Source organism: Macaca mulatta, chromosome X (assembly GCF_049350105.2).
Source record: "Macaca mulatta isolate MMU2019108-1 chromosome X, T2T-MMU8v2.0, whole genome shotgun sequence".
NCBI classification, from domain to species: domain Eukaryota; kingdom Metazoa; phylum Chordata; class Mammalia; order Primates; family Cercopithecidae; genus Macaca; species Macaca mulatta.
Genome location: NC_133426.1, coordinates 30,406,133 through 30,427,770, shown reverse-complemented (window position 1 = coordinate 30,427,770; position 21,638 = coordinate 30,406,133). Strand labels below are relative to the sequence as shown.

General features: G+C 39.7%; 1 protein-coding gene across 1 annotated transcript; it reads left to right on the top strand.

Annotated features, from left to right (window-relative positions):
* The first annotated feature begins 383 nt into the window (after positions 1-383).
* On the top strand, positions 384-19,687 carry TASL (TLR adaptor interacting with endolysosomal SLC15A4). The gene is given in 3 exon segments (NM_001194018.1): positions 384-662; positions 1,435-1,546; positions 18,159-19,687. A coding segment is annotated over 1 exon segment (906 nt). The 5' UTR covers positions 384-662; positions 1,435-1,546; position 18,159; the 3' UTR covers positions 19,066-19,687.
* Positions 19,688-21,638: the final 1,951 nt, after the last annotated feature.

Sequence of the window (21,638 nt, the reverse complement as noted above, 5' to 3'; positions counted from 1 at the left end):
TGCCGTCTAAATATGTTTACAATCTCATCAGCAGTGTTTGAGAGTGCTTATTTCTTCACAACTTTGCCCACACTGTGTATTATTGTTTTGACCTTTGGTATTTGGAGAGAGAAAACTTTTTTCATTTACGTTTTAAAAAATTATAAGTACCATTGAGAAATAATACTTCTTAAAAATTATAGATGAGTAATGAAACAGATTTCTCTAAAGTCGTATCTGACTTTGGCTCTCTTTTGGGCGAAGGATCCCAGATAGTGTACTGTTCTAGAAAGAAACTTTAATTCTGTTGCTAGGGTTCTTACAAAATGTGTAACCATAAACTATTTTAATAAGAGACAGTTTCGTAGATAGGTTTCATTTTTCGAAAAAGGGGAAGAAACACCATTCTGTGGCTTGATGTGGCTTTGTCAGTTACTGCCTCCCCACCTCCCGGGACTTCCCACTGCCTCTTTAGCACAAATCAGACTTAAGCAAAAACAACTCTTTTTCCATGGGATCAGTTATAAAAAGAATGGCTTTGCAGTGAGCAGTTCAGTCTACTGGTCTCGTCAGTGAAAGGCTTGTGAAAATTTCTGGAAAGAGCACTGGCCGGCTTGTTCATCTCTCTGTTTGGTCAATTGCTGTGTTTCTGCTGGATCAGATGAGCAGATTGGTTAGTGAAGGTAAGAAAAAGAAAGCAAAGGACCCTAGAACTCTGCTATTATTTTTTGTCATCTGTCTTCTCACGCTTTCTTAACCCTTTATCACCAGAGCATAGATCCATTCTTATGACATCTAAAATGCTTTTCTAGCTTACCGTATCAGAGGCAAGTGGGAGTTTAAACAAGCATTCAGTGGAGTTGAAAAATAAAGAGAAATTAAGCCCAATACTTCCTTTTCTTACCTCCTCGTGTCCACATTCTAAGCATTTCTAAAATACATATATTTTTGCCTACAATTTTTGACTGATCTGATCAAATATTTATTGTATCATTTTTGCAGTCCTCTTTCACTAATTGCTACACTGGTTTAGCGTCTGCATTTTTAAAAGAAGGCCTAAAAACCTAAGCAAGGTTTTGCAGGGACAACACAGCTCTTGAATTCAGTTATGGTGATGCAGTTTTAGAGACGAACACAATCATAATCCTTTCCAGTTGGATTTGACTCTCAATTATTCAGTTCAGCAAGCTTGTGATAGTGTTTTTCCATGTGGCAGGATGTATTCAAAATGAATGTGATCTATAGTGAGGATGCTTTTCAACTTTCATCTGGGTGATTTGGGGAAAGCTTCCCTCTTGGTATTAAAGATAGCGCATGTACGAGTGGATTTTTGTTTGAATTATCTTTAGACTCGCTTGAACATTCTTTGTCTTGTGCATATGAATCTGTGCTTAAATATAGACCTGGTTTGGACAGAATATTTATACTGATATTTTTATAACATTTCTTGCGTAGGTCAGTGTGAGAAGATTGTTTCTGAGCTTGAGAAGCTTCTGGAGGATTGAAGAGTATTTGAAGTCTGTGTCAAACATCCACATCATAAGTGGAATTTTGGAGATATTCAAAGGTAGTACACTAATTCTATTATCTCAGAGCAAAGTGATGTTTGGAGTATTTATATCAAGTCACTGAGACATTTCCCATCACATATGTAATGATTATTTTAGATACATAAGATATTGTCCCTCTAGGCTCTTAATAAACATTATACAATGTAAATATGCCTTCATTAACTAAATATGGTTATTTCCCCTCCCAATTTTTGTTTAAAAACGTTTCAAATCTATATAAAAATTGAAAGAATAGTACAACGAACACCCATATTTTCATCATGTATATTAATCAGTGGTATCCTTTTGCCACATTTACTTTCTCTCTTGCTTTGTCTTTCTGTCTCTGCTTGTCCTTTTATATATATGTATAAATGTAAATAAATATAAATATAAATACACACACACACACACACACACACAGTTTTTTCCCTGAATGGTTTGAAAGTATGTTGCTGACTTTAGGACACATGTCACCCCTAAATTCTTGAGCATGTATCTCCTAAAAATAAGAGCAGTCTTCCATAACACTGTTACAACACCACGGAAACATAACATCGACACAATACTGTTATCTAAAATGTGCTACACATTCAAATTTTCCCAATTATCCACATGTCCTTTAGAACCTTTTTATTTTTTAAATCCAGGATCCAATCAAGAATCTTGCATTGCATTTGTAGTTGACATGCCTACAGTTAAGTAAATGTTAATGATAATTGGCATAATTAACATGATTAACAATGATTAACAATTATAACACCAAGGAAATTTATATCAATACAATACTATTATGATAGGTTTTCTTATTTTTGTAGTCCTCTCATTTTGCATCAAAATACGTTGAAAGTGATTCAAGAAAACGATCCATAAGGTTTAATTTTTCAATTTATGGTATATCAAGAAGGAGTATAAAGAAAAATCCAAACTATGATAAAAATATATTTACTAATATTTCTTCACCAAAGTTTACATCTTCTGAACTAAGAAAATTCACACATCAGATCGTCCTTGGAAGTAGCCATTAACTTTGGTCATAAGAATCTAAGCAGAACCAAACACAAAATTATTTATTTACTTGGTCATATTAATATGAAGAACAGAGGGCTTTTGATTTATGATTGTACTATCTTAGCCATCAAGTTATACTTTCAGAAATTAATTTGTTAAGTAAGAATTGCTTCATATTTGATAGAAGAATAGATAATCCCAAATTATATGATTTGTAACAGAAATTGAAATATTAATGAGCAATATTTTAGAGCATTCATCAGTAAATTCAGTACAAGTTGAAATAATAGGGATATAATCTAAGGTATGTGATGAAGTGATTATTTCCAGGTCTAAGGAACAGGTATTTTTAAAGATAAGAGTAAGGAAACTGCAGATGCTATTTTATACAGGGAGGTCCTTCCTAAAGAAGCTTTTTGTTTTAGATAAAGGTCTTGCACCATTCACTGAAAAAAAAAATTGGAACATGTAATACAGATTTGGTTACATTATCATAATTAAATCATGAACAAAACAATATTCAAGTTTTTCAGTGATCACTTTTCAGCAATTTACCTGCAAGTCCCCCACATCAAGAAAGTCTTAAAAAGTTTACATTGGAATTATGGGATTTAGAATTTATATTATAGGATAATATAATATAGAGGTAAAGAGATGAAATACGGGATTTTGAGTTTTGCGGGTATTAAAAAATAACACATGACCTACATACAATCTTAACAAGACAGTTCACTCTCTAATTTGAGACAAACATAAATTAGCTCATTTGATTGGAAAATTAAAAAAAATAATGTGCTAAGGAATGTCAATGAAAACAATCTCAAACATTGCTGGTGAGAGAATACATTGATCCAAGCTACTTGAAAGGAAATTTGGCAATAGCTTTGATCCGGTAATTCTGCTGCTCTAAGTCTGGCCTGTGGAAATACTCACGGAGGCATATGCAATAATTATACATAGAGGAAAAGCAAGACTAACCTCAGTGTCCCTCAAGAGAAATGATTTACTAAAATAAGATGTGTCTTTAGATGTACTATTTCAAAAACTCTTAAAAGTTATATCTCTGTAAGCAGACATGTTGACAGGTAGAAGCCAAACTGCACCCCTGCTAGCTAGGCTCAAGATCTATGAAACAGCAGATAACAAATGTTTTCCTGTCTATAATTGCAAGATGTTATAGCCCATGATGGTGGAAGGCAGTCCCATCCCATTGCCTCCATTTGTGTGTGGCCGCTAGAAGTTTTTGCGTCCATCTCAATCCAGCCTCTTCGGGTGTCTTAGTTCACACACCTCCACAATGTTCTTCAAGAGGCAGGATCTGTTTTGCCTCATCATCCAAAATTTCCACACTCCCTACCAATCCTCAATCTTGTTTTCCTTTTGCTCGTGTCAATTTTTCCTTCTTTCCAAAGACTATTCCAGTGATTTATCTTTTCTGTTTTATTAAAGTTTCATGAAATCCTGATGAACACCTTGGGGTAGGGGAGAGAAGAGCCTAGAATCATTTTTCTAATTCAGATGCAAGGATTCTGAGTAGATGGCCAAGGGTTCTGAAATGTTAACATATGAGGTGAGACTTGAAGGTTATGGGTGGCGGACCAGAGGATGGGTAGGGAACCAGAACTCTCAGGACAGAAGACAAAAAATGCACAAATCCCTGGGATAGGCATGGGGCTCAGGTGAACTGGGAAGGGATCAGCATGGCTGGGGTCCTGGGTCCTGTGGGAAACAGGCAGAGATGAGATTAGGAAGACAGATAGGGAGCACACATCACAGGCTTACCCTGTATGAACTTAATCCCTGAGGTGATGGGAAGTGGTTTGTATTTAAACAGAGAATCTGTATTATTTATTTATTTATTTATTTATTTATTATTTTTGAGATGGAGTCTCGCTCTGTTGCCCAGGCTGGAGTGCAGTGGTGTGATCATGACTCACTGAAACCTCCACCTCCTGGGTTCAAGCAATTCTCCTGCCTCAGCCTCCTGAGTAGCTGGGACTACAGGCACTCACCACCACACCAGGCTAATTTTTGTATTTTTAGTAGAGACAGGGTTTCACCATATTTGTCAGGCTGCTCTCGAACTTCTAACCTCAGGTGATCCACCCACCTCAGCCTCCTGAAGTGCTGGGATTATAGGCATGAGCCACCGCACCCAGCCTGTAATATTAAATTACCCTGTGAAAGATGGTTGTAAAATTAAAGATGAGGCAATGCCAGGCTATAGCAGTGTCATGGTTTAGGAAAATGTTCATATGGTTAGATTAAAAAACAGAGGATAAATTAATTGTATTCCTGAAAGACATATGAGCATTGATACACAATTGGGACATACGTGTAGTCATCTGGGCCACCCCTCTGGGGTGAGTGCTGGCTTTCCCCTGGAGTCTTCCTTTTTGCACTTCACCGCACCTTCCTTCTTTTATTTGGCAAGTGCTGTTGTTACTACATGGAATCAGGGCTGATGCCCTTTTCCTGGAAGGACTAATTGCTTGCTATTATGATTGCGTGATATTAACTGCTCTTAGCTGTACAATAATGTGATATGTTCTAAGAACAGAACACACACTTTGGAGTTTGTAAACTTGGGCTTGAATCTTGCCTGTAGTACTTAGTCATTGTGTGACCTTGGAAGGGGTATTTATCATATCTGAAACTCAGTTTTCTCATTTAGAAAATCTAGATAATGATAAAGAGAAAAAAATTAAAAGATTTTTAAAGAGATATGTCCGCATCTAGATTATGATCATGTCTAATCTGCAGTGTTGTTGGAAGGTTAGGGGCTATGCCTGGAAAGCACTTGGCATACAGCTGTCATTATGATGCCTATCCCATTTATTGCATCTGCTTTTTGACTTAGGTCAAGGGTAGGCAAGCCACAGCCCAGGACCAAATTGGCCCCCTGCTTGTTTTTGTAAACTTTAGTAGGAGCACAGACACAGTCATTTGTTTACATATTGTCTATGATTTCTTTCTTGCTATGCCAGCAGGGCTGCAACAGAGTTTGTATGATTTGCAAAGCCTAAAATCTTAACTCTCTGGCCCCGTATAAAAAAAGTTTACTGATCCCTAACTTAGGTTTTTTTAAACGTTCCCCCTTATAAAGTTCTTCTCTCATTAAGTTTTCTCTTTGACTCCACGCTTGTGTCGTTTAGATGTAAATTAAAAGTGTGTCCTTTGATCAGCATGCTCAAAGGATACAAAATTACAGTTATATAGAAGAAATAAGTTCAAAAGATCTCTTGTACAGCATGGTGACTATAGTTGATGATCTATCATATTCTTGAGAAATGATAAGAAACTGAATATAAGTATTCTCACCACAAAAATAATAACTGTGAGGTAATATATATGTTAATTAGATAGATTTTGCCATTTCACAATATATACACTTCAAAATACCATATTATACATGAGAAATTCATACAATTTTATCTGTCGATTTTTAAAAAAATCAATAAAAAAATGTGTCTATGTGAAGAAGTGATAACAACAGCTTTTGGAAAAACTAAATGCTAGTCTAGAAAGAAGAACCTATGTTGCAGTTTCTTCTGAAAAGCAAGTAAATGATTTAACAAGGCACTGCACTTTAGCACATATTTCTAAGTTGTGAATTTGCACATAAGGTTAATTTTGGCATTCCCCTATCTGTTAATGATTAATGTGGGCTAAATTTGCCTAGAACATCCCCTCTGCAAATGTTCTCAGGGGTCTCTTCCTTCACACCTAACCAATCTGGGAGAATTTTATACATTTTATATATGTATATTTTATATGGAATATATATAGCTTTACATATATATAGCTTTATATATATATAGCTTCTCTAAGATGAGAAACAAGAATTCAAGTGACAAAATATCATTGAACAACTGAAGTAACCCATTGGGTTAAATTTTGGTGTCTCCGATGAAATCGATTCTAACAAATATGTTAACATTTGTTTGAAGTGTATCTTTTATATACCTTTGAAGAGATCCAGTGACATCTTACTAGAATTTCAAAAATACTGGAAAATTATTAAGAAAAATGCCAAAAATCAGTCAAAATAAACTCAATTAACTTTTCTTGATGTCTCTAAAATTTTAGGATATTGTGATGTGCAATGCTGTCTTTATTCTAGTGGTGCATTAAACGGTGCAGTAATGGGCCTTTTTTTTTTTTTTTTTTTGAAATGGAGTCTCGTTCTGTCACCCCGGCTGAAAGGCAGTGGCCCAATCTCAGCTCACTGCAAACTCTGCCCACCACCCCACCCCCATTCAAGCGATTCTCCTGCCTCAGCCTCCCGAGTAGCTGGGATTACACACATGCAGCACCATGCCCTGCTAATTTTTTGTATTTTTAGTAAAGACAGGGTTTCATCATGTTGGCCAGGCTGGTCTTGACCTCCTGACCTCATGTAATCCACCTGCCTCGGCCTCCCAAAGTGCTGGGATTACAGGTGTGAGCCACTGCACCCGGCCTTGAATGGGCCCTTTTAAGTGCATTGAAGTGGAAGATGAATTGAAGCAAAGGGCCTAAACTAGGAAATTAATTATGAAGATTAAATGTGTTAGTATCTGTACTTTTATTTATGTTTTATTACTCTGCATAGCTTTAGAAAGATCTTTTAAAAGCTTCCTTAGTGTGCTCTCTGCTGCCCTCTGCTGCTAATTTTCAGAAATTAATTTTGATTCTGATTAATGCTCACTTTACTCTTCATAATCTCATTCAAAATTAAAGCTTGATGGTACTCAAGACAGAATTTAATCCCACACTCTCAATTTACAGATGATAAGTTGAGTGTCTGAGAGGTTAATAACATGAACTTGGGCTCCGTTTCCTGACTGCTGGTGATTTGGGGCACATTACTCAATTTTGTCATCTGTAAAATGAGCATAATAATAGTACCTAAATATTAGAGTTTTTTTGTGATGATCAATTAATTTAGTACACAAAAAGCATGCAGAATATTTTCTGGGTTGTAGCTAGTAGTATGTTAGCTATTTTATAGATTTGGCAACAACTAAACTAAAACCACTGCCAATGACAAGATCAGAGCTAGAACTCTGGTCTCTTAATACTAGTACGTGCTCTCTCTCTCTCTTCATATATATATTTATGTGTGTGTGTGCATTTATGTACACACACATATATATTTTATAAAATACATACAATTCTCCATGATTTGTTAAGTGTGAAGGAAAAGACACCAGAAGACATTTGCAGATGAGATGCTCTAGGTAACATACATATATTTATATATATACACCACATATGTATATTGCCTGAGTGAGTATGAAATTAAATTTTGCCTTCAAATATAGGGTTTTATTTTTTGATGGAGTCTTGCTGTGTCGCCAGGCTGAAGTGCAGTGGCTCAGTCTCGGCTCACTGCAATCTCCACCTCCCGGGTTCAAGCGATTCTCCTGCCTCAGCCTCCCGAGCAGCTGGGATTACAGGTGCACGCCACCACATCCAACTAATTTTTGTATTTTTACTAGAGATGGGGTTTCACCATGTTGGCCAGGATGGTCTCGAACTCCTGACCTCGTGATCCATCCACCTCGGCCTCCCAAAGTGCTGGGATTACGGGCGTGAGCCACCGCACCTGGCCTGAATATAGATATTTAAAATGTGACTTGTTCACTGCATCCAAAGCTCTTGTAGTCTTTACAAAGCCCTTGCTGCTGCTCCTTCCTCCTTGTACTGTTCCAGGTGGGCTCCCCACAGAAGAAGCTACAAACCTAGAAAGCTCCTCAAGCCCCCAGTATAAATTCCTACTGCCTGCAATTGGAAGGTGACTTCACTGTGGACTTTAAGTAGCTTCTCTAATGAGCCGCCTACCTGAATCTCCAATGGACAATGACACACTTGCACCCAGATAGTCTATCTCTTGTCAGGCTCAAGAAGAGCTAAGCTAAACCCATTGCTTCCTTCGCAGCTCCTCCTGATCTTCCCATTTTGGTCAATGATGGTGCCATTTTCCCTACATACCCACACTCAGAGTTACTTTTGGCTCCTCTCTCTCCTTGTCTCCTTCACTTCCATGTCTGGGGGTCTTGGTCTCTCAAATGCGTTCCTTCTCTTTCTTTTCTCCTACCTCCCTCTTGGTTCCTGTCCCAGTCATCTCAGGCTGGGATGAATCCAGCAGCCTCCTAACTTGGGTCCTTAACACCAATCTCACTCTGCTGAAATTAATTTTGCACTTTATTGCTATATTATATCATGTGGTGAATCAGCTTCCTTACTTGCCAGAACATTGTATCGCCTACAGGATGAATCAAATGTACTCAGTCTTGCATGTCCCAACTTACCTCCCTGACCTGACCTTATCTCCCACTCCTCCCTCCCAGGAATCTTTTTTTCTTTCTTTCTTTTATTACAATTTTTTTTTTGGCTGGGGACACGTCTATCCCTAGAGACTAGGATGCACTTTCTGCTTTTCCGGCATCGGACCCACCACTTTACTGGTCTGTCTTGGGTCCTGCACATCAGAATGATAGAGTTCTTATTCTGCTGGAATTAAGATACCAGCAAATTTCTCAGTTGATAACAAATAGGAAAAGGGGCCCATTACTGTACTCAAAATTCTAGGCCCTTTTCCTTCATTGCTATGAAGGACTGTGGAGATTATCTGGAGTACTTATAAACCTCATCCGCATACAATGAAAGAAGACTCCGTTAGGGCTGATTGTTTAATATGAAGAGAAATAAGATAAATAGTGGGAGACTTGGGGTATGTCTGAATGGGGGTCCTAAAGGGGGGATTCGGCAAACTGGGACATTTCAAGAAATGGCTTTCTGGGCCTTCAAGAAAGGCTCTTAGGTGAGCATGACACTGACAAACAACGCTTGCACCCACCTATATTGGTGTCTGTTACTGACCCACGTGAAATTGACAACAGAAACCTCTTCACTTTTATTGCCCTTCTCTCCTCTGTCTGCAATGTTTTCCCTCTTCTCACTGCCCTTATGAATCCTTTCTGTCTGTAGGGCCAAATAAAGGTTAACCTATCACACAGTCATCTCTCTCTTCTTCACCCTTAGAATGTGCATCATCTTTAACCACAAACAGCTGTACAGGAAATGCCATCTGCTTCTCCCCCCACCCCCTTAGTTACTATTTATTTATTTATTTATTTATTTATTTATGACAGAGCAAGGCTCTGTCATCCAGGCTGGAGTGCAGTGGTGCAATCTTGACTCACTGCAACCTCTGCCTCCCCAGTTCAAGTAATTCTCCTGCCTCAGCCTCCTGAGTGGCTGGGATTACAGGCGTCTGCCACCACGCCCGGCTAATTTTTGTATTTTTTAGTACAGATGGGGTTTCATCATGTTGGCCAGGCTGGTCTCGAACTCTTGACCTCAGGTGATCCGCCCTCCTTGGCCTCCCAAAGTGCTGGGATTACAGGCATGAGCCACCGTACCTGGCCCTTGGTTACTTTAAAATATTTATCTTTAGTTTTTATTTTAATTAAAATTTAATCACAGTTATACTTGCACATAAATTGGGTCAAATAATTCTGAGAAGTTTGTTATGAAAAACTGCTGTCCTTGCCTCCTTTTCCAGAAGCAACTACTTTTATCTCCCTTAACTAATTACTTGATATTTACCATCATTTCTTTAAATGGCATGCTTGTGCTGCAACTTTTGGATTGGGGGCATTATTTCTTGACTTGTCATCATGAAGAGGAGGATTTAGTTCTCATTCCTCTCCTGGCCTCACCAAGGATATACAACTTTGTCCCCTTCCTCTCACTATACGGAGTGGCCACCTAGTCTGGACTCACAGGCCAATGCCTAGGATGATTTTTATTGGTATCATTGTACTATATATATATTAAAATAGTATTTTATACATACATGATATTCTGCTATATATGATAAAAATATTTTATCTTTGTTTACTGACTTTATGGTCACCTTGTGGTTATATTTTAAATTGAGTTAGATCCATTTTCAGTGCTTTATATTATTATGTGCTGTATTATCATGACTCTATAAAAGCTATTTATAGCTCAGCCATGTAGTAGATCATGGGTTGTTTTTGTTTTGCTTTGTTTTTCGCAACACAACTTTCTTTCCTTTTTTTTTTTTTTCTTGAGACACGGTCTCACTCTGTTGCCCAGCCTGGTGTACAGTGGCACAATCACAGCTCACTGCTGCCTCGAACTCCTGGGCTCAAGCAATCCTCCCACCTCAGCCTCCCAAGTACTGGGACCACCACACCTGGCTAAGTTTTGAATTTCTTGTAGAGATATGATCTCCCTATATTGCCCAGACTAGTCTCAAACTTCTGGGTTCAAGCGATCCTCCCGCCTCAGCCTCCCAAAGTGCTAGGATCACAGGCATGAGCCACGGTGCCTGGCTTTACTGCTACACAACTTTCTTAAAATTATGAATTGGAGATTATAATTGTCTGGATCTGTCTATATGGCAGCTACTAGCCAAATGTGGCTATTTAAATTAAATTAGATTAAATCAAATTAAAATGTCAGTCACAGTAGCCACATTTTAAGTGGCTATTGGCTATCATATTGGAAAGCACAGATATTTGACATTTTCATCACTTCAAGACGTTCTATTGGATAGCACTTTTGTTGCCTCGGAGTGACCTAAAAGAATGCACAATTAAAATGAAAATATCTTTACAATTTTTCTTTGAACAATTCACACAGGCATTCTAGACTTCTCCAAATGGAAGCATTTAAAAAACTTTAAAATAAATTCTGTATCTTCCTTGTTTCAAAATAGTGAAACAAACAAAAAAAAGCCTCAAATAAGTGTTCTAGTCCCATTTCATTACCAAACATCTAATAGTTTATGCTCTGGCTTTGCCATCTCTTTTTTTTTATTATTTGTTTTTGAGACAGAGTCTCACTCTGCCACCCAGGCTGGAGTGCAGTGGCTCAATCTCGGCTCACTGCAACCTCCACCTCCTGGGTTCAAGCGATTCTTCTGCCTCGTCCTCCTGAGTAGCTGCGATTACAGGCATGCACCACCACGCCTGGCTTATTTTTGTATTTTTATCAAAGATGGGGTTTCACCATGTTGGCCAGGCTGGTCTCAAACTTCTGACCTCATGTGATCCACCTGCCTCGGCTTCCCAAAGTGCTCGGGTTACAGGCATGAGCCACTGTGCCTGGCCTGGCTTTACTATCTTTTGTTAGCTCCTTTCTGACATCCCTTGAAAGGAATACAGAAACAAATTAATTACTCAGATGTTACTTTAGTATGCTAAAAATAACTGTCATAGTATGCTGTGATGGCGATCCACCAATGAACTTTAAATTGCAATTGTTGGCCAGGCGCAGTGGCTCATGCCTGTAATCCCAGCACTTTGGGAGTCCAAGGTAGGCAGATCGCTTCAGGTCAGGAGTTCAAGACCAGTCTGGCCAACATGGTGAAACCTCATCTCTACTAAGAATACAAAAATTAGCTGGGAGTGGTGATGTGCACCTGTGATCCCAGCTACTCGGGAGGCTAAGGCACGAGACTCACTTGAACCCGGGAGGTGGAAGTTAGAGTGAGCCGAGATCACACCACTGTATTTCAGCCTACACGAAAGAGCGAGAATGTCTCAAAAACAAAACAAAACAAAAAAACCAAAAAACTGCAATTATAATTAGCAGTCTTCAGTATTTAAAAATTTTATGTTATCACCTTCACTATTTTCTAAGTCTTTGCTGTTCCATAGAGTAGTCATGTGACAATTAAAATCAAATTAAATTAAATTAAAAATTGAGTTGCCTTAGCCATATTACAAGTGCCCAATAACTACATGTGGCTATTGGCTGCCATTTTGGACAACACAGATATTGATCATTCCATCATCCCAGGAAGCTCTGTTGGACAGTGCTGGTCTAGATTTTTCATTTGCTTAGCTTTTTCTAATTTATCCTCAAAGTTTGTGGTCAATTATATAAATTGTATTTCATGATAGTCAGACCTTTTCAGTTGTCTTTAATTTTATCTTTAGCTTCAGAAGCCTTCTGATCTGTTCTAATCACCTGGTTGCCTTTTTTTTTTTTTTTTTTTTTTTTTTTTGAGACGGAGTCTCATTCTGTCGCCCAGGCTGGAGTGCAGTGGTGCGATTTCGGCTCACTGCAAGCTCCGCCGCCTCCCGGGTTCACGCCATTCTCCTGCCTCAGCCTCCCGAGAAGCTGGGACTACAGGCGCCCGCCACTACGCCCGGCTAATTTTTTTGTATTTTTAGTAGAAACGGGGTTTCACCGTGTTTGCCAGGATGGTCTCGATCTCCTGACCTTGTGATCCGCCTGCTCAGCCTCCCTAGAGTGCTGGGATTACAGGCGTGAGCCACCGTGCCCGGCCCCTGGTTGCCTTTTAAGCCTGTTACATACGCAGCTTTCATCCTGGAATGTCTTTTCACTGTCATCATGGGTAGGTCTCCTCTTCACAACTCCTGGGCCTAGGACGAAAAATGGGGAGCCTCAGTCTTCAGCCCTTCCACCTTCTTTGCCCAGTCCTGGCTATCCTTGACATTCGGCCCATATACCTAAGCTCTGTCTACAGCCCTCGTTAAAAACCACCTCTTCATCATCTTTTGGGCCTAGGGGTGTGTGCACATTCAGTTTCCCCAAGTCTGTCCTAATCGTGATGGATTTGGGGCAGAGCCTGTACAGACTCTGTAGTTGGGTCTGCCATCTGAGCAGGGAATTCCGAGGTCCTGAATACCAGAAGTGTGAGCTAGAAGGCAGCAGTATAGAGGCTGGGTGGCCTCCCATCATGTTGGACTCTAGAACTCCTTACCCTGTTGGGAGAGGTGCAACTTAAGGAGGGCCAGAATGAGGCCCTTTACATTACTGGGTTCAGAACAAGGGCTCAGGCTATCCTGGTTTAAGGGCTGTTTGTTTCTCTCCTGTGCTGTATTTCCTGTTTCCGGTATCCTTTGTCTCCATTTTATTGTTTTACTTACTCCTTTCAGTGGAGCACATATTCTATTGACTTTCTGAGAAAGGTGCTTGGAAAATCAGCTATTTGAGACTTGTAACCTAGAAATATCTTTATTCTATCATCACACTTAATTGATAACTTGGTCTTGGTTGAAAATAACTAGTTGAATGAAAATTCAGAATTTGTAGACATTTTTTCATTGTCTTATTGTTTCTTATGTTACTGTTAAAAAGTCTGAAGATTCTGATTCTTGGTCTTTTTTTGTGACTCTTTTTTCATTCTGGAAGCTTATAGGATATTCTCTTTGTCCCAGGTGTTCTATCATTTCACATTCATGAGAGGAGGTATAAATCTATTTTCACTCACTATTTTGATAACTTATGTCCTTCCATTCTGGGAAATATTCTTAAATTGTGTCTTTGAATTTCTCCCCTATTTTCTCTGGTCTTTCTGAACCTCCTATTATTCAGATAATAGATCTCCTGGACTGGTCCTCTCTAATTTTATTTTCCATCTTGTAATTTTGTTCTCCTTTCAAAATAATAATTTGCCTCAACTTTACCTTTCAATCCTTCCATTGAGGTTTAAAATTCTCATTTTTAATTTCTAACAGCTTTGGAATTCTTCTTTTTTATAGCATCCTATTTGTAATTCATGATTATATTATACCTTAACTCTTTAAGAATATTGATGGTAGAATCTGCCACCTCCTTCACCCCGCCCTAACTTTGTTTCCTCCAAATGACTATTTTGGTCTTTCTCATAGCAGACCTTTCCTCAGATGTTTCAGAATTCTACTCGTATTTAAGGATAAAGATCCAAAAAGCTGAATAGGCTCTATTAATTGTGGACTTAAATAAAGAATGATCTGGTTGCCTGTTGAGTTGGGGAACCTCTGATGTCAATTGCTCTTCTCAGACAAGTCAGATTCCCCAAGACATTCTTCCCAATATCCTGCTTAGAAGGTGGATACTCCTCTTGCTATCATTCTTTGAGCTGAGTAAGGGGAGAGAGGTCATGGATCTCAGCAAAAATATGCATATGTTTATTTAATTGATCTATTAGCAATTCAATAATTTTACCCTCAATTGGTATTCCCTACTCCAGAGACCCTCTGTTTCACTCTTTAGAGACTACATTTGAAGTTTTTCTTTGGGGTTAAGGATAGGGAGTGTCACCTGGCTGCATGGCCAGGTGTGAAAGATGATCTGGGTTTCTCACTGCTTTTTTTTTTTTTTTTTTTGAGACGGAGTCTCGCTGTGTCTCCCAGGCTGGAGTGCAGTGGCGTGATCTCGGCTCACTGCAAGCTCCACCTCCCGGGTTCACGCCATTCTCCCGCCTCAGCCTCCCAAGTAGCTGAGACTACAGGCGCCCGCCACCACGCCCGGCTAGTTTTTGTATTTTTAGTAGAGACGGGGTTTCACCATGTTAGCCAGGATAGTCTCGATCTCCTGACCTCGTGATCCACCCGCCTCGGCCTCCCAAAGTGCTGGGATTACAGGCTTGAGCCACCGCACCCGGCCTCTCACTGCTTTTTAAATAGACTTTCAATATTTCTTACCTTAGATATATCCCCTTTACTCTCACTCCAAAAAGGTATGTGATACCACCAATTCCTCAACACTGAGGGCAATTTAAGTCAGATTGGCTCTTCGCTTTTCCCATGTATATTAGTCTGTTCTCATGCTGCTTTAAAGAACTGCCTGAGACTGGGTAATTTATAAAGGAAAGATGTTTAATTGACTCAGTTCTGCAGGGCTGGGGAGCCTCAGGAAACACAATCATGCTGGTAGGCACCTCTTCACAGGGTGGCAGGAGACAGAATGAGTGCCCAGAGAAGGGGAAAGCCCCTTATAAAACCATCGGCTCTCATGAGAACTAACTCACTATCACGAGAACAGGATGGGGGAAACCACCTCCATGATTGAATGATCTCCACCTGGTCCCTCCCACAACACATGGGGATTATGGGAACTACAATTCAAGATGAGACTTGGGTGGGGACACAGCAAACCATATCCCCATGGCTCTTGTAAGATTCAGTGTTCTTAGGTCTCCTGTCATTAATCCTCAATCTCCTGCTTCCCAGCTTCTAAAATGTTATTGTACTGGTCTCTTCTCCTGTTTTTTCGTGTGTGTGTGTGTGTGTGTGTGTATTTGTGTGTGTGTTTGTGTGTGTGTGTGTGTGTGTATTATACCTTGTTAAAAACCATTTATTGTTGTTTTAGTGAAGTTTGGAAAGGAAGAAAAAATACATGCATGTGCCTATTCTGCTGTCTTTCCTAGGGATCCTTGCTTTCTTCAACCTCAGTTGAATATCTTTTTTGAGCTCACGTTCTCCAGAGTGGTGGGAAAGTACTCACTGTCAATCAGGATTTCCTCAGTCACTTCAGGGCTCCCTCCTCCTTGGATGTGTGTCTAAGTTTTAGATTGTTTATATAAAACCATAGGGTCAGCTGAGGATGGGAGTGGGTGGGAGATATCTTTGGTTGTCATCATGTAGCTGTACTGGTATCCATGGAAACTTATCATTCATCTGGTCCCTGGTTTGTAGTCTATGGAGATCATGTCTGCAATCTTTCCATCCCAACTGTAGGTCTTCTCCAGGGTTTCAGGTTCTCAGCAGCATGCTCGTGTGTGAGCAGACTTGATGAGGCAGCCTCATGCTGGCCTGCCCAGGTGATGCATGTGGCTGTCTCTCCTTCTGCTCCTGCAACATGCTGGTCATGAGATAATTTTGCAAACTTTTCTACTCTTGGCTCCCAAATCTCTCTGGAGACATACTTTTTCCCTCTATGGGGGACTCAGTCTACTTAAGTTTATTATTACTGCATAAATATTATGCCTTAAGTCCTTCATGGTTCTGGATTCTGAGGTGTAGAAGCTCAGGTTATGGTTTCTCAAAAGTCATTTCTCCCAAACGATTATTTCTGCCAGGAGTTTCTAAAGCCCATTTAGATACTCAAAAGTCAACAGATCGTTTTTGCTCTGATTTTCCACAATGATATTCTGAGGACTTGAAGGTGGAACGCCCTAGCTATAGCCTGGGTGGGGGTAGGGTGTTGAGGGCCAGGAAGTAACTGCATCCCCGTTAGTTCTTTATGATAAACTCTTTCCCTGTTTCTTATCTTTCCATGTAGGTAAGATTGGCCTTTTCACCTGGATATTAGGTTTGAGGGCAGAACTTCATATAGATTTTTAAGGAAAGGGCAACTTTTGTTTTTATCCCTATAAGTGTGTTCAGCCTACAGTAATTACTTCATGGATGTGTTGAAGACCTTTAACTTAGTATCTTCATGGCACATAACTGTGCCCAGAATATAGTAAACATTAAAAAAATTGAGATTTGCTAAATAAACCAGGAATAGTTCCAAAAAGAGAAAAAAAATTTTACAATCTGACCCTTCTACAATTTTTTAAAAAGGGAAACATTTTATTTACCTGGGAAACAATAATTACATGAATGTAAAAGAGATGTTAACAATTTTTAAAAGGACCTTTATGTATGGTTTAAAAAAAATCCTCCTTTTCTTATTTGACGTTTCAAGTTCAGGCTCAAGTTGACAGGTCTGTTTCAGAAGCCCAGCTCTCAAGGCCCAAGAGGACCAGTTTTCCTCGCTGTTGCCTCTTGCCCCAGTGCCAGGAATGCCAGTGTGTTCTGTTTTTAGAAAATGCAGCTGCTGGTTTCTAGCCTGTTCTAGCCACTCCAGACCAGTGACAATTGCTGGGGGTGGGGAGGGGAGGCAGATGTAGGGAAAGCCCGTGGTCAGGAAAGCTCCTTGGTAACTAGGAGGTAAACATCAGTTAGATACAGAGACATTTTCAGGATATATTCTGAGAACTGGGAGAGACAGAGAAAGAAATTTATTCTGGGATACGAAGACAGGGTAGACTTTGTGGTACTTCATGATGTATTGAGCACGAATTAATTTCATACCATGTCATTGTTGAAAATTCTGTAACTCAAATTAACAAATACCTTTTGAGTCTCTGTAGAAATGCAAATAACTGTGCTAGCTCCCAGGGATCCAATACAAAGTTAAGTAAGACACAGCACTTGTTTTCAGTAGAATTTGCCGCAAATTTTCTCATTGTTTGCTCATAACCCACTAGCCATGTTTCCAATCTGCAACTTCTAGGTCACTGTTCATTTCCTATGGGGCAGAATGTAAATGCTTTTGCCTGACTGCCAAGGCTCTTCACGATCCAATTTCAGCTTATTTTCCCAATTCCTAATGCTTGTGCTCAGCTTCTTTGTATGTGGTGGGTAGGTCATGCTGCCATATTCTCTTATAACCCTGTTCCTATGGCTGGAACTCCTAATTACTCTTCAGCATTCAGCTGAAATGTCACCTTCCCTATGAGACATCCTGTGACTTCTCCCCTTTGCCCCAGGCTAAGTTAGGGACCCCCACCCCCTGTAGTTCCTTTGTACCTATCACTATTATAATCCTCAGTGATATAATATTGGAATTGTTTATATCTAGTTAATTTTTTTCCTATAGTGGGAAACTTTCTGAAGGATGGAATTGTATGTTTTTCATTTTTATATCATTAGCACATGCCATAGTCCTGGTACAAAGTAGGCACAGACTTAGTAAGAGCTTGGTGAATGTATAAAGTGAATTTATTCATTGTCCTTATTTTTGATATATCAAGTGCCAACTTCTAAAATTTCAGTATTCTTTTTCCCCATTCTTACTCATCGATTCTCTTTCCAGAATGCTGTCAGAAGGGTATCTCAGTGGACTTGAGTACTGGAATGACATCCACTGGAGTTGTGCCTCTTATAATGAGCAGGTGGCTGGGGAAAAGGAAGAGGAGACAAATTCTGTTGCTACTCTTTCCTATTCCTCTGTGGATGAAACACAAGTCAGAAGTCTCTACGTGAGCTGCAAATCATCTGGCAAGTTTCTCTCTTCAGTGCATTCAAGAGAGAGCCAACATAGCAGAAGTCAGAGAGTCACAGTGCTGCAGACAAACCCCAATCCTGTGTTTGAAAGCCCAAACTTGGCTGCAGTTGAAATATGTAGAGATGCCAGCAGAGAGACCTACTTGGTTCCATCTTCTTGCAAAAGTATTTGCAAGAATTATAATGACTTACATATTGCAGGGGGCCAGGTGATGGCCATTAATTCAGTGACAACGGATTTTCCCTCTGAGAGCAGTTTTGAATATGGCCCTTTGCTGAAGTCATCTGAGATTCCTTTACCCATGGAGGATTCCATTTCTACTCAGCCCAGTGACTTTCCTCAAATACCTATCCAGCGGTACTCATCCTATTGGAGAATAACAAGCATCAAAGAGAAAAGCAGCTTGCAAATGCAGAATCCTATTTCTAATGCAGTGCTGAATGAGTACCTGGAGCAGAAGCTTGTGGAGTTATATAAACAGTACATTATGGACACCGTGTTTCATGACAGTTCTCCTACTCAGATTCTGGCATCTGAACTCATCATGACAAGTGTAGACCAAATCAGTCTTCAAGTGTCTAGAGAGAAGAACCTGGAGACCTCAAAAGCCAGGGATATAGTCTTTAGCCGCCTATTGCAATTGATGTCAACTGAAATTACTGAAATTAGCACTCCTAGTCTCCATATTTCTCAGTATAGCAATGCAAATCCATAGAGAGAATGCTTCCATTACTGTCTCATTTACTTAAGCATGAAGCAACACTTTATCCATTTATTCTGAGAATGTGCAGGAGGGAGTGGTGAAGGGGAATTAAAGGCTAGAGAAGTAAAGGTCAGTTGGAAGTCATGTGTGAATCATGGGGAAATCTCATAATATTACACTTGATGAAGGAATATGGTAAGAGGAGCCATAAGGAATGATTTCAAAGAGAGGTGTGTACAGCAAGGAAGCAAAAATAAAAATGATCAAAAAAAGAAAAGGTTAATTCATTTAAAGAAACATAGGAATTAAAAAAGAAGACAGCAAATTAGATGAAACAAAAAGGCCAAAAGGTAGCTGGGCGCGGTGGCTCAAGCCTGTAATCCCAGCATTTGGGAGGCTGATGTGGGTGGATTACCTGACGTCAGGAGTTCGAGACCAGCCTGGTCAACATGGTGAAACCCCATCTCTACTAAAAATACAAAAAATTAGCCGGGCGTGGTGGTGGGTGCCTGTAATCCCAGCTACTTGGGAAGCTGAGGCAGGAGAATCACTTGAATCTGAGAGGCGGAGGTTGCAGTGAGTCGAGGTCGTGCCATTGCACTCCAGCCTGGGCAACAAGAGTGAGACCCCGTCTCAAAAAAAAAAAAAAAAAAAAAAAAAAAAAAAAAAAAAAAAAAGCCAAAAGGTTTCAGGGTAAAGAGTTAAGAAAAGAGTTAAGAATATATTTGTTACCCAAATAAATTCCTCCAACTTGTTTATTTTTGAAGGAAATGAACTGTAGAAACCTGCTATATTTGGGTGGAAAGATAGGGTCAAACAGTTTTCAAAATATGTTTCTCTCCCATTTGTCTATTCTGTATCAGATCATTTAAAGGTTTATTCTTTGTAAATATTAAAACTGTAACAAATTATAATTGTGTTTTTATTTTTGAATGGTTTCTTAGTTACAGACACAGTCACAGAACAGCCACTCAAATCTCCTACATCTATTTCCTGGTAGAAATGAAGTTGTCTAAATGAAAAACACCACATAGCACTAAATTTAGTGTTATTTTGCTGTGTATGATTTTCTTGGTACTAAGCTTCAAAAGAAATTATGAGTCCGGGCGCAGTGGCTCATGCCTGTAACCCCAGCACTTTGGGAGGCCGAGGCGGATGGATCACCTGAGGTCAGGAGTTCAAGACCAACCTGGCCAACGTGGTGAAACCCTGTCTCTACTAAAAATTCAAAAATTAGCCAGACGTGGTGGCAGGTGCCTATAATCCCATCTACTTGGGAGGCTGAGGCAGGAAAATTGCCTGAACTCAGGAGGCGGAGGTTGCAGTGAGCCAAGATTGCACCATTGCACTCCAGCCTGGGCAACAAGAGTGAAACTCCATTAAAAAAAAAAAAAAAAAAATTATGAATCTTATTGTTTCCCTTTTTTCCCTCTTCCTTTTCTCCATGCTCTCTTGACCTGGAGCCAGGAAGGAGTCTTCCATGTCCTTGGAACAAGTTTACAAGCCGTAGGGTCCCATGATATCAAATTCTGTAAACTCATTCACTAGAATAGTAGCTTCACTGCTCTGCATTGCGTCTTTCCTCTGGCTCAGGGATTGTCAAACTATGGCCCATTGACCAGATCTAGCCTGCTGCCTGCTTTTGAACTCCCATGAGCAAAGAATGGTTTTTCTAATTTTTAAATGGTTGGGGAAAAAGAAAAAAAAGCAAAATAAGAATGGTATTTTGTGATGGGTGAAAATTATATAAAATTCAAATTCAGTGTCCATAAAATACAGTTTTATTGGAACACAGCAGCGCCCATTTGTTTATGTGTTGTCTCTGGCTGCTTTCACACTAGAATGGCAGAGTTGAGTAAAAGTGATAGAGAATATGGCTCACCAAAGCCTAAAACCCTTACTGCCTGGACAGAAAACCCTTACTTACTTGACAGAAGAAGCTTGCCAACCCCGCCTAACAGTAGTGTGTTGTCCATATAGTGGTTGTTGGCTTAATTCAGGTTCGCTGGGAAGGCGACTCTAAGATGGAGATTGGTAAATTTCTTGAGGAGTGGTCTTGGGAACAACATCTGTGATGAAGTGAAGGAAGCAGAAGAGATTTCCACAGAGGCCTCCGTCCATCTCACAGGGAGCCCTGGAGCTAGGGTGACCCTTCAAAATGGTTACAAATGGAAACAAGAGGGTCAGATGTATACTCCAGCATCCACCAGGAGCGGGGTGTAACCTTAGCCGAGGCAGTTCAGTGGAGGGCAATCCCCAAAGTAGGAATCGACTGTGTCTTCAGCAGGCAAACTCCAAGCAGCTACTGGGAGAATGAGCTCCTCACCCCGAAAGAGCAATCTGGGTGGAGCAATCCTCTACATTTAGCAATATTTGTATTTGTAGAGTGAATGGATATATATATATATATATTTTTTTTTTTTGGATATATGTTTTCTCACAATATATACTATTGTGTAAGGAAATCTGGTTTTGAAATAATTGTTAGAAATGTTATTCGCTGTTTTAAACCTATCACAATAATAACTGCAATGTACTAATTGCTTGCTCTATGTCTAGCACCACGTTAAGAATTTTACATGAAT